Consider the following 13324-nt stretch of genomic DNA (forward strand, 5'->3'; position numbering starts at 1 on the left):
TTGTACTTTGTGTACAATTTTTCTTCTCTAAGGCTTACAATTACGTAAATATTTTGCCAACAGGGTTTATTTTGGTCTGAAAAAGATTCAAGGGCTGAGATGAGACAAATGAATCAGCAATTAAAATAAACATTGGATTGTCCATCTGGGGTCTGACTCACATGTTCTTGGTGCCAAATCATCACCTAACACGTATGGACCTACCACCCAAGTACCAGGGGCGGCTTTAATATCAAGAAATTCCCCAAATATCATATTTAAACCAACCAAAATGTTCTCGCTTTTTGATCATCCACACACGGGGTTATTTGTTATTAACCTGATAACTGGAACAACGCGATTAGACATAGATCGAATAGACATAAGGGCTGAGTTCGGGCGGCTTGTTCCCGTATGTTCACGAACAGTTCGATTTGTTGTTCGTGGGTCGGCAGCTCAAACGCCGGGAAAAAACAAACAACATGCAACATGGCGGCGTCCATGTACATGTACGTTACTCGAGAGTTAAGTTTTGGATGGGTTGAATTCTTTTCTATGTAAGCAGGAACATTCATTTCTGTGTTTGGGAAAATAATTAATGTTAATGTTGCAAAAATTCCCATTGTCTACATGGTGTATGGCTTTGGAAGCCACCTCTCCACTTTTGCAGCTGTTCAAAAATCAAAATCGCATGACTTTTTCCGTGTGTTCCTGTGAAACCCTGACGAGGAGGTGGTGTGTGATCCTGTTCCGAGAACAGTGCTCTTGAATCCTGTTCCCGCCGTTCGAGCGCGAGACCAAGAAACCCGTGTCAAGAACGGACCGCCCGAACTCGACCATAGATCGATAGGGCAATTATGACTGAATTAGGAGAGGGCGCTATTTTACGCTATTATAGGGGAGACGCTATTGGATACTGATCAAAGCTGCCATTCACTTTCTTCAATGTTATTTAAATTATTTTTAAGGTGTGGTTTTATCAAAGGGTAACCTAGTTTTCAAACAACATGAAGGTCAGAGCTCTTTATCAAGCTGTGTGATGCCAAAAGTAAAGAGTGTGGCTTTCTAACCGGAAACTCACAGCGGCATTTCATTCTTTGACCGGAATACATGTTTCTGCAGGTAAGATCCAAGACCACTGAATTCGCCCGTAGTTGGCCACGATTGATACTGCAAGTTTCAATTCGTCATTCTTCCCAATTGTAGGAACGGATAACAGCTATTGTTTCACTTTACACCTTTATATTGGCTCTTGCAGCTCCTTCCATTTCCACACAAAGACAGTAAACAAACATGAAAAACGCAAAGTGAGTGCTGATTTTTTTTTAATTTCCCTTCACCACTAATGACAACAATAAGACAGTCCTGTCATTTGAAAAGTGGAGCACCTCGGTTTGGAGTTACATGGAGAAACATTCTGTTTAGAAACATGCTCTAGCTAGTTACACGTGGTTTGCTATTTGATGCACTGGTATGTACTGACCCCGTGTGAGGCCACCGCAAGACGCCCATGAGCTCTACTTGTCAATCAAGGGCAAGATAAAGTAATTTACCACTTAGTGGGACTTGGAAAGAAGCAGGTTTTCCACTTGGACTGCATTGTGGCTGCTGGATGGCTTAATTTAAACCCGCATTAAGGCGCCTTTAAGCAGTTCTGTGGCATCTTTCGCATCCATTGGTGTAAGATTCATTCAAATATAAACGAAAGCAAATAGGATATTTTATCGTGCTGCTTACCTTTTCAGTTTCCAATAATAAATTATAATGTAACATTAAAGCTCTGAAAATTTTCGAAATCTGGCAAACTTGGGGTCATCTGAAAGGGCACATGTTCCTGCATCCATTGGTGTAAGTTTAATTTCAATTGTTGAAATCTAGCTCAATTTTCACTTTTAACGTATTCATTTGATTTTGCATCTGTCCTTTGCAGACCGTCTTTAGTTTATTGCTTCACATATTCTTACTGCCGGGCTGAAAAACTAGAACAAGACAAATAAAACAAAAATAAACTAATAAGAAATAAACAAACTTTGAGACGAACGAGGTCAAAATGTAATCTTCTGTAACCTTAGGTTAAACCCAGACTAAAATAGACAAAAACATGACTTTCAGAAAAAAAGCATTCACAAAAAAAGCATTTACCACTTTTTGCACTTAGGCCTACACGAAGATATACATATGCATATACATAAAATCTTTTAGAGACTTAAAGATCTGACCTACTTTTTCACGCTTGCTCTAATCTAATAGGTAAATCCAAAGTTGGTTGGATATTATCTTTTCAAGTCGTTGCGTACTTTTTCGATGGAGCATTACTTTGCATTCTGACCACGCGATCTAAGAGTCGTTGTAACAGGTCATCTTCCTGTTGACATAAACCAACAAATGTAAGGAATCTTAAGATAAAATCATTACTTTCTGTGCAAACAGTGAGTGCCGGTACTTACACCCTGCGTTGCTCAAAGGCCTTTATGTTTCTGTGAATAAATTAAGTCACATCAGTCCGGTCTCCTGCGCTCAGTTAAAGAAAGCATAAAGGGTTCTCAGAAATTAAGACAATGAAGCTCTTGTCATTAAAGTTTTAATTCGTGAAAACTATATTAAGGCACCCTCTTATTCCGCTGGGGCTGAATACAACATAATTCAGGGGCATTTACCAGCAGAGAATAAACGGGGCATATATATTAGGTTTTGCATTCTCGGGCAAAAGTGTCTCTCTTGGTTTTTTGGTAATTACGCTTTAACTAACAACTTTTAAGAGAGCGTGCATGCACGCCACTGTGTTGTGTGCTACAGGCGTACCCAGGGGCAGACCCCGAGGGGCGCAATAGGAACCATATCATTGCCCCCTGAAAGGCCAGCATTAATAGTAATGATGGCAGAATATTCCAAAAGCGTGTAAAAACCACCACAATATAGCTAAACCTCCCAGGAAGCCTTGAAAACTCAATATTATGCAGACTCCATAAAGACTAATGAAAGCCATGTTTGATGTTATGTTATGTTGGTTATGTGGAAAAATGGTTTCGTCCCCCCTGTTTGTGAGGCTAGCCAATCAACACACGTCAACTTACTCAACAAAGCTGTTGTAGTAACGCCTACTGCATGAAGACCATATTGGCTTGATCTTTTCTTCATTCTCATAGGCGGCCATGACGTAACCAGAAGGCGGACAACTATTTCCCTCGCTGTCATGGCACATGCCCAGGCTGCGGCGAAAAAAATAGAGCAAAATGGTCAGTTGCAACGAGGGCTACGCCGTCTAAGCGTTGCAGTCTTACTGGCTTATGCAATGGGATCGGACATTACGTGGCCCTTTGAGTATTAAATAAAGAATTCACTACACTCTGCTTTTGTTGAATACCTTCCCGGGTTTAAATAATGAAACTGCATGTTGAAAACCGTAAAAACTTTTTTATTGATGAACCTCAGTTAAGTGAAGCATCATCTAGGACTAAGGGAACAAAACCCCATGAATACTGCGTCGAATCGATTGGGTTCTCACCGTCCAAAAAAGTGGAATGGGTCCAAGAGCACCCTCGCCTTGGATACTGTTAATTTTAATTTGGTGTGATTGCTATGAGAATTCTTTACATCATTTTGGTTTTGAGCCACTGTTACTGTCTTGAAACAATCCAAGGTGAGCTAATAAAGAGAGCTTGCCTCCCTACATTAAGGTCATAAAGTTAGGGAATCATTGCTTTATCAAGTCATCGGAACTGCAAGGAAAGAAAATGAAACCCCAGCCATACAAACGTCTTCACCCGGGAGTGAAATGGTAGCTGCCAGGAGAGAGAAAGTTACTGCGCTTTAGTAGCTATACTATGGCCAGAAATGACAGCAGAGAGCTGCATGCAAGACTCATTAAAACAATTGCAGGGAATGTTCATGGGCTCGATGAGCCTAGGTAAGAATAATTCTCTACCTTAAATATCAATAATGGTGTAAGCTTCACAAATTTTTTGTGTAAGCTAATCACTGCTGGCAGACCTTCTGAAAAGAGCTTACTTGTGTCCGATCTCATGAGCAGCCGTGTCGGTCGCCTCATCAAAACTGAGGAAGCTAGAAACTGACACTGCCTCTTTGCTGTCACAGGCGCCAACATATGCTAGGCCAAGGATACCGTAATTGAAGTGCATTCTGCAGGGGTACAAAAAAAGCATGAGTGAGAACTTCACGGATAGTTTTGAAAAAGGCATGGCTTTAGAGAACGGGTTGGGGTTTAACCCTGCCCCACTTATTGATATTTTAGGTGTCTTTGTCTAAAGGTAGAAGAGCTCCATAAAACCATAAACCATGTAGGGATTCGCACTGTTTTTACAGTCAGCAAAGGCCATTTCAAAGCAAATTTCTTCAAGCGTAGTTTAAATAAGCTGATCGGTAATTCGGCAATTGACGAGCTCACCCGCTCAAGACAACAGCATTGTCCCAGTGGCGATCGTCAGAAGACGGGTACTTGTTATCATCTAGCCATTCTGCAGCACTTGGTAGATACCGATACAAATCCCAGCTGATCCTATATCCAGGCTGTGAAGAAAATAAATGTTTGTCGGTATTTTAATTAATATAAGTTTCCCCAGCCAATGTCGGAAAATGCACTGTTAAATAGAAATTCAATTTGACGTGGATTTTGAAAACGACTTGAAACTTGGTTTTATTTTCGCAATAAGAACATTCGACATCGTTTTGCATCCTTCAAACAAATGAATGTACATTACATTTAATTTAAAAGGTTGCAAATAAGTTGTAAGGATTTTGATTTGACGTATTCGTTACCAAGTGTTACCAATGTGCAATCTTATCCACCAAAAATATGTCGTTTACCGTAAACCGTCGGTATTGAGTATTCATTTTCATTTGCTGTAACTCAATTTCACAAAATTTGCTTTCAATTTGATTAGAAATGTACAGGGTTACAGAAATCGAGATACCAATTTGATAATGGATGTAGTGTCACTCATGAAGAATTACATTGTGGTTGTTATCAAACTTATCAAACATCAATTAAAGTCTATAATTCTTCTGTATTTTCCTGTTCAGCCATTGCATGAAGGCCATGTGTGAACTTTTATGTGATTGTGGCAACAACGTAGCCCGAGAAGGAAATGTTACCTCAGCGTCAGTGTTTGTTCAGGAGTCCTACGATAGTTGGTATCGTTTTTAAAGACAACACGAATGGTCTATTTGACTCATGAATATTCAAACATTTAATCATTCAACTAAACACTCCTAAGAACATAATTTTCGTTAGCACAAAAATGAATTCCAACTCTTGACCAGGCAAACGTTAAATAACACTTTGGACTGCAGCGCTACACTCGTGTCGCGCAAAAGTAAATGTCAACATTCTTAAAACCAGTGCAATATCGAGAAATTGAACGCTGACTTCATTCGACTGCATTCAACCTCACTGAAATATTTATAACTGAAACGAGGGTTTGAATGTTCATTCCGTTTCGCTCAAAACTAAAACTAATGCCACCATTACCAATTCATTTACACATTTTCCAAAATTGGCCAGGAAAACCTATATTGAACTGCACAAGAATTGGTTTCCATGGCACGGTGGTATATTAACATCCTTTTCCACATTTTTCTGAGGTTCTGCTTTAGTTTTATAAAAAGCATAAATTCTACAAACAGCTTTTCTGGATGCTGCCTGCTAGTTGATTCTATTTCTTTTCAAGAGAAAATTACCTTTTGCCCCATTACAGGCATTGGTATTCGATATACTGACTGCCGAAATAAAACACTATCTGATCACACGGGTATTTAATATTCAACTGGAGGAAGTAGGCGTACAATGAAATTGATAATTTCATGCTAACCTTGCTTAGAGTGAGGATTATCATATGTACCAGTTTGGGAACGAGTTTTTTTCCAGCCAGTGAATCGAGTTGAAGGATATTCTTCACCTGTTACAAAATTAAAGTCAAAGGTCTAAATCACTTTGGCTCTTTTTCTATCTAAAGGCAACTTCCATATTAGACGTGATGTCCGCTATTATGGCTTGGTCTTTCATTATCAAGTGCTTGAATGATATCACCGCCGGCTGCCTTAAAAATCTTTAATGATAAACTGACAAAATTACAAATTTAAAACAATATTGTCCGGAAAAGAGAAACATAGTTAAGTGTGATAACTTAAAGGGGTAGAAAAGTCTTGAACTATCATCGATGGTTAGAAAATGGTCTGTTAATTGGAGCCTCAACCCAAAAAAGGTCTGACTACGTCTGACTATCACTATCAAGAGGTCAATGGAGAGATGTCTGAGATATTATACTGGTAAAGTAAAGATGACGTGGGTCAGAGAGAGGTCTTACCGCATTGAACAGCGTTGTCAGAGAGGTTTGGGTGGTGTTTCCGCGTCGATAATACAATACAGCATCACCAACGAAAGCAAGCTCTAGATACTTGGTGCTAGACGGCTTGATATCTCCTTCAGTGCACCTCAAACCTTGTTAATCCAGGATTATTGAACATTAATCTCTAAACAACGCCTTGTTTTAATGATAATATGAACCAGTAGCTTAGGACTCGACTCAGAAGTTACTTTGTACACGGATTCGCATGTGACGGAATGTACTCAAAAAGCACTCTGCCGGGAAAACCCCATTCTACACTTTTCTTTGCTTTAGGCACAGTTACCATACAATTAAATCAAACAAGTCCTCATAATGTTTGATTTTGAGGTCAGGTCTCAAATCTTTACTCTTCAAATTAGAACTTTGGTAAAGTATAACTGAACAGTCAATAAACATTTTGGGCCGAATCCCAGACCACCTACACGTTTAAATATTGAGGTAGAAGATTACACAGCGCATACTTAGTATGTGGAAGGAGCGTCACTGGATAAACGCTACTGAAAAAGCTTCAGTTTGGGAAGCTACATGGTTTTGCTATGAATCAACTTTACTATACATTTTGGTTATTGGTAGGGTGTTTGTAAAACCTCCACGGAACATTCATTATTGAACTCTTTTCAGCGAAAGTTTTAAGAACAAGCTGCTACACCTGTGGTGATATACTTCAAGACAAAGCACGAAACCCTTGCAAAAATTCTTTCTTATCGGAACTAAACATTGTACTCACTTCTAACAGGGCAAGAGGCGCCGTTTTTGGGTTTATTCTTGTAGGCAACGTGAGGGAGACCACGCCCGATATCCCTCTTGTAGGCGTGCTCATCATCCAGTGGTTCAATGTATGTCGGCCCAGAGGTATGATATGCAATCGCCATCTTTGAGAAAACGACAGACAAAATTTTCAGCGTATATGCTGTCATAAATAAATCAATTCGATCTTTTGGTCATTTTTTCAAGTTGATTGGATTTTCCTTTGAATATTTGGACGTCTTAATGTTCTGCAAGTAAGACTTCTACAAATGCCAGCACTTTAATAAAGTGCAAAATTTGTTCAACGATGTGCCAAGTTTGTAGTTGCATCAGTTTTGAATATTCATGAAAATACACGGTCGTTTGTAATAAATCCACAGAATGCAACGAAACTGTGGAAAAGCACTGATGGACTTACCAAACCCTCGCAAGTGGTGGCAGACACGAGAGAGTCAGCTTCCCCGACGACTTTGCCGGTGTAAATACAGTCAGTTTGGACAGGCTCCGTGATGATGCCCTCATCAGTGTAGTACTCGGCCTCGAGTTCAGGTTTAATGCCAGTGTCGTCGTGCTCCACTGTCATATGGAGGGTCTCACCGAATGCATCGACGTAAACGTCGAGGGACAAGGCTGCAATGGCACTACGACCCACACTGCGCTTCATATCATCGGTCGCATACTCTGGATACACTATCTCGTACTCAGGGGCTAAATTTGGTTGGTCACAAGAAATTGCGAGTCATGTTAATCTAGTAGGACCAAAAGAACATAGAGTTTCTGTCTGTGTTTCGTAAAAATGGTATTGAACAATTGCTCTTTAGTCAAAGAAAAAAAGAGATGTTTACTAGGTCTCAGACTCACCTTTCTCGTCGCTGTCAACACCAAAATAACGCTGAAGCTCATCCTTGGAGAACCTGTGGCTAGGCTGCAGATAAACACTCAAAAAGCTAAAATCTTAACAGATTGTTCTTGAAAGATTTCAGTCTTTGTCGGGTAACTAAAAAGTAGTTCTTCCTGCTTAAAAAAGGAACATTTTATCTACACGACAAAAATAAACGGCTTCACTATTATAATAAATCCCCCATCATTCTGATCTGTTAATTTTGAATCACGCGCCACTGATTTCTTGGATGGAATCATGGTGCGTATGCACCAGAGAACAATGCAAGAAAACCATTCAGGGGTTATTTTTGGTATGATGCAAAATTCTGCACTAACGCAGCTTTCAACACATAATGACTTACCCCTAAAAATTAAATACAGACCATCAGTCCTCTCTCCCCTGACGAAATTGTGTCGAAATCGCGACGATAATTGTAACTAGTTTAGATATCCAGGAATACTGTTTGAAGCCAGAATTCATTGGAACGTGACAATTGCTTGTCGCAGTTTCATGCCGGAGTGAGAAAAGGAGATGGCCGTTGGCTTGGCCTACTTGAAGAGGATTTATTCAGGGATTTAATTCAACAATGCATGCTTCACAATTTGCACACTGAATGTTATTTATTCGGTGATATATAAAATGTTCAATTCTACTAGGCAAATCATTTCCCTCATATCATAAATAGTTGCTCTTGGTAAGACTTAACTGAGCTGCACGTCCACTGTGTGATAAGCTGTTCCCAGAAGAATATCTAAGAGGTATTCTTTCAAGAACAACGAGGGGCATAAGGGAAAACCTACCACTGGTGGACCAGCAAACGCCATCGCGGATAAGCACAGGAAGAGAGAGGCTGGCAGCATCATCGTGGTATACGACTTGTAAACTGGCGATCAGAATGAGAAATTTGTCTGTCTGTGCGAGTATTTTAAAGACTTTCCAGCCAACCGTTTCAGTTAGTTTCAGGACGATATAAGCGAAGGGTAAAGTTGCCATAATTTAATACTATAACGTTAATGTACCAGCAAATTAACCTTCAAAGTTTTACACTTTGTTCTAAAGTTACCTTCTAAAATGACACGGCATGCAGTTAAGAATTGTGCTAATTTCACGATCTGAAGCATATGAGTCTGTGGGGACCAGCAATGCAGTTCCAATTAAGTGTTAAATGTCACAGGTAATTATTGGATGAGAAGTGTGTAAGGAAATGCTTTCGAAGTTCCCAAGGATATCGTCATTTGCAGCTGTTGAACCTGATATTCAATAACTAATTCATGGCAAGGTGTCCTAATTCCGCAAGTTATATTGCGTTCGTTTGGCAACATTTCTTAAAATTGCCACTGGGCCAGCTGTACGTCAGAACTGAAATTGCGTCTGCCATTTTCATCCTTGCTAGTGAACACCACCCAGTATTTAAATTCACTTCGCTCACGAGCCCAAAATAGGTCACGGGGGGGTCTGATTGTGCTACACTGAAATTCCGGGCAATAACCTGCGCCATAGGTGACACAACACCTTAAACATCCGTTAAGATTAACATGTGGAAGAATCGTTGGTTTCTTTTTTGTTTGTTTGGGGTTTTTTGGCACTTCAACAATGTCATTAAAATTATTCTGAGCACGGGAACGCCAGAAAAATAATAAATCAATCAACAAAAATGAAACAAAACTTTAATCGAACAAGATTTATTTAGATTGCAACCGTGTGTAAATGTTGTCTTTGACCTAGACTTGACTCACGGAACGATATAAGACCAGGGTTTTCATTTCTGAATTGACCTTGGAACGACTAACCTGACAGTTGAAAGTGAGATCTGTGACATACTGAAGCTTTGCACAGTTGAAAGATATTAAACGAATTATATGCTGGTAGTATATTAATCATCGACGTATCAGCTTGAAGAGCCCTAATGATGCTGTGAATAAAATTATTTAGCTGCAAACTAAAAAAAGGCTACTTTATTTAAATAATACAAGATCATACCAGATAATACAAGCGCCTGACATTATCATAACATGCATGCTGAAAAAATAACAGTGCTTATTATTTCCAAAAACGACGACCCAATACATGACTCAGAAATGAAATACATAGGCCTATGTTACAAATTCAGTTAAACCAAAATATTTATGTCTGTGCCCCCCTTTTAATCTGTTTTTGGCTAATTTGGTGTCTCAGTGCACGCGCTGATAAATTCTGTAACTGACGGTTTACTTTTTTTATTTTTCATTGTTTATTTTTCATTTGTTTCAGCCAACCTGCAGTCATAAATACCTATTCAACAACACGTAACGTGACCATGTATCAACATTTCATTATGCCTGCTGGGATTTGATAAAAGTTTCGTTTGTTACAATAGATTGTGACCGTTACCATCTGGTGTACCAATTATTTGTTATGCGGAAAACTCATTTCGATTTTTGGGACGATGAACTTTGCATTGATCACTTGACTAAGCAGTTTTGGTACGACTGCGCGTGTGCAAGATTTAATGGGGTCACGGGTCATTTGGATCGCGTATCGGCATCTTTGTAATCAATTGGGAATATTCAATGAGTTAGATGGGCTCGATTTAGCAGTTATTGTTTGGATATCATCAGGAAAGAGGAATTTTTCCTGCTGTATGATATCAGCAGGCCCACCATTCATGATTATGTATACTCCGATTATGAAGCTTCGGATCTGGACAACTTTAACGTGATGAATGCATCTCGTATTTCAGTTAGGGAAGGCTATCGTTAGCCAAGTTAACATTAGCAGTGAGTAGCTTGCAGTGCATGACAGAGGCCTTCATGGACGTAGTGCGTTAAATTGGGAAATATTCCATATTCATTGACTTTTTTTGTAACCCCAACAGTTAAAAAAGGGCGTCGATAATTTTGAGGGGCTAAAGATGTGAAGGGGGTTTAGTACTAATAGTAGCTAAGTTTAGGGAACTAAAAAGGGCCCCTCCTATGTACCAATTCGCAGAAAAGGCGTTTTTCCTTGATATTGTTCAGTTTGGTTTGTATGGTGGTCTCCAACCTTACCCCACACAGTTCTATGTGTATTTTAACCTGACGCTGATCGTTTAAAAAAGTGCTCAAAATCATTCCCAAATTTATCTCCAAAGACAGCGCGTTCACTTTCCTTACAATTTCAAACAATTCGCAAGAAAGTGGCTGACGAGGTAGGAATTAATTTTGCTACATATTAAGGTTTATATCCCTGAACTAATGGTTATGAACCTTGGGGTTCTTGGACATAAGATGACTAATTTTAACTGAAAAAAGCAATAAAGAAAAATTAATATTAAGTCCTGCATCGACAGTTAAACCATTTCGCAGTGTCTGTGGGCATACGATTCTACACACCCGTACCCTACCCACGCCGTCTGACTTGCATTTCCAATGGTCCTGCCAAACCGTAGTTCAGTTACACTTGTATACAACTTCGCCTCTCTATAACTTTGTCTTTTATGTGTTAAGCTGCACCTTCTTCTAACCCACATTGAACTTTGATAAAGAGAAGTAAGCACAGTAAATCACCTGTCCAGTTTGACTGTCACCCAGACCCCCTGTTTCCCGTCCACCTTTTAATAAACTGTTGACCCCAAATATCACATCTCGTAGACACTAGTAAAGTCCATGCTACCATCGACTTGATATTTAGGGAACACAATATTATAAATGTCACTGTGAGCAAGAAAGCAAGAAAGAAGTCTATAGCAAAACTCTTGTGACAGCTTTCATTTGAGATTTTTTTACATTGGCCTGCATTAAAATTATTTTTGAACCAAACAGTTTTTTGCCGCATAAATACACTCATGCAGAGTATTTTCAATACTTAACACATTTAACAATTAATTTTTTTTGCAGAGGAAGCCTTGGTTTAATTTAATTTGTATGCCAAACAGCATCGTAGTGGTGATAAATAACCATGCATGGCAGGTTTTGAATATAACCCTTCGGGTCATGTTCTAAAGACAATCTAAGATGTAGCCTTTTCGGATCCTTTCGCAGCAAATGGCCAATGGGCCTAAATAGAGTTTAGTGTTTAACATGTTAGATTGATAATTATTTTGGTATCTGCTATTATATGCATTGAATAACAAACATTCCCAACTACAGAGATGACTTCATAATTTATCACATGCATAACACAATACAATACACATTGTAGTCATCATCTACTCAGAGACTGCAAAGAGCAAAGAGCTTATATGAGCATTTGTGTAATAATGTTAAAAATTCACCAAAATACAAACTGCTTACTGTAGTAAAGCTTGTGAACAGGAACAGATAAACACCAGCCTCCTTTTTGAAATGTCAATAAGAATTTCTTGTTTTTAGTGTGAACAGAAAATATTTAAACAAACATTCATTTCAAAATGTTGATGGTATAACATGTGAACTACATTAAGTTATGAACATGAATAGCACGTAAACAAGTCTTAACAAACCAGTTTTGATGTATAAATTTCCTTCATTCTCTTCAAGAGTTGTCAACAGTTTTCTACATTGCCATTGTCATAATCTGCATCTGCTGTGCTTGTTGTTGTATGAATTGCTGCTACTAAAGGAAATTCAAACCTCAGATTCCTTTGTCTTCTGGCATTCTTCACCATCTTGTGTTTCCTAAATTCTTGATGCAGTTCAATCTTCCTCTCTAAAATACCAAAGGCCTCTGTATAATTGTTTCTTCTCTCTTCCTCAGTGTGGAACATGTACTTTCACCATGCTGTTTAAAAGAGCAATTTTTAAACAAAATAAATTCACATGCATTACAAAGACAAGCTACAATAACATGGGATTATAATATTATGCGACTTCATTTTTGGATTGAGAAAAATATAAATTATTTATCAAATTAACATTCAGAAAGTAAAAGAAAGTAAAATTGTTCTTTACCACTCAAAATGTACCTCTTTTTTGGTCCCAGAAAATCTCTCTAACATCAGCTTCTGCACCTCCACCCCATCTGATTTTCTTCTGCTCCTCATCCTTTATTAAGGTGGTACGAGCTCAGCATCTAACTTCATTTTCTCCAACTGCTCATGTAGTTCTTTAATTTCTTTCCGTCTACCTGTCTCTTCTGGGCTGATGCCAGATGCACCCTTCACAGTTTTAGTCAGGCTTTCAACCACTTATTCTTATCTCTGACAGTTCTTTGGCTGAGAGTCATGGCCGTCTTGAATGAGTAAGAGGTTGGAGAGCTGTGGCAACCTGCTGCCATACCTTTCATCTCTCCATGTTCCGTGTCTGTACTTGAATGGGTTTTGTAGAACAAGTTTGTGGAGTGAGCACACCTCCAGATCTTCAGTCCCTTGTGACTTTCTTCTGCAATAAAAAGCAGTACATGTAGTATGAAGGAA

At 38.9% G+C, this 13324-nt stretch overlaps 1 protein-coding gene and 1 pseudogene across 1 annotated transcript; both read right to left on the reverse strand.

Moving 5' to 3' along the window:
* Positions 1-1287: 1287 nt before the first annotated feature.
* Positions 1288-9331, reverse strand: LOC110985234 (zinc metalloproteinase/disintegrin-like). Its single transcript, XM_022246107.2, has 10 exons — positions 8775-9331; positions 7953-8016; positions 7510-7799; positions 7072-7216; positions 6303-6436; positions 5808-5894; positions 4385-4506; positions 3988-4119; positions 3054-3188; positions 1288-2344 (listed from the first exon to the last, which is right to left on the reverse strand). Exons 1-10 carry the CDS (start codon positions 8835-8837, stop codon positions 2317-2319), a joined length of 1200 nt encoding a protein of 399 aa, XP_022101799.2. The 5' UTR covers positions 8838-9331; the 3' UTR covers positions 1288-2316.
* Positions 9332-9720: 389 nt separating this feature from the next.
* Positions 9721-13324, reverse strand: LOC147796407 (uncharacterized; annotated as a pseudogene).

Source organism: Acanthaster planci, linkage group LG16, assembly GCF_054643075.1.
Source record: "Acanthaster planci isolate LZ-2023a linkage group LG16, COTS_SCS, whole genome shotgun sequence".
Taxonomy (NCBI): domain Eukaryota; kingdom Metazoa; phylum Echinodermata; class Asteroidea; order Valvatida; family Acanthasteridae; genus Acanthaster; species Acanthaster planci.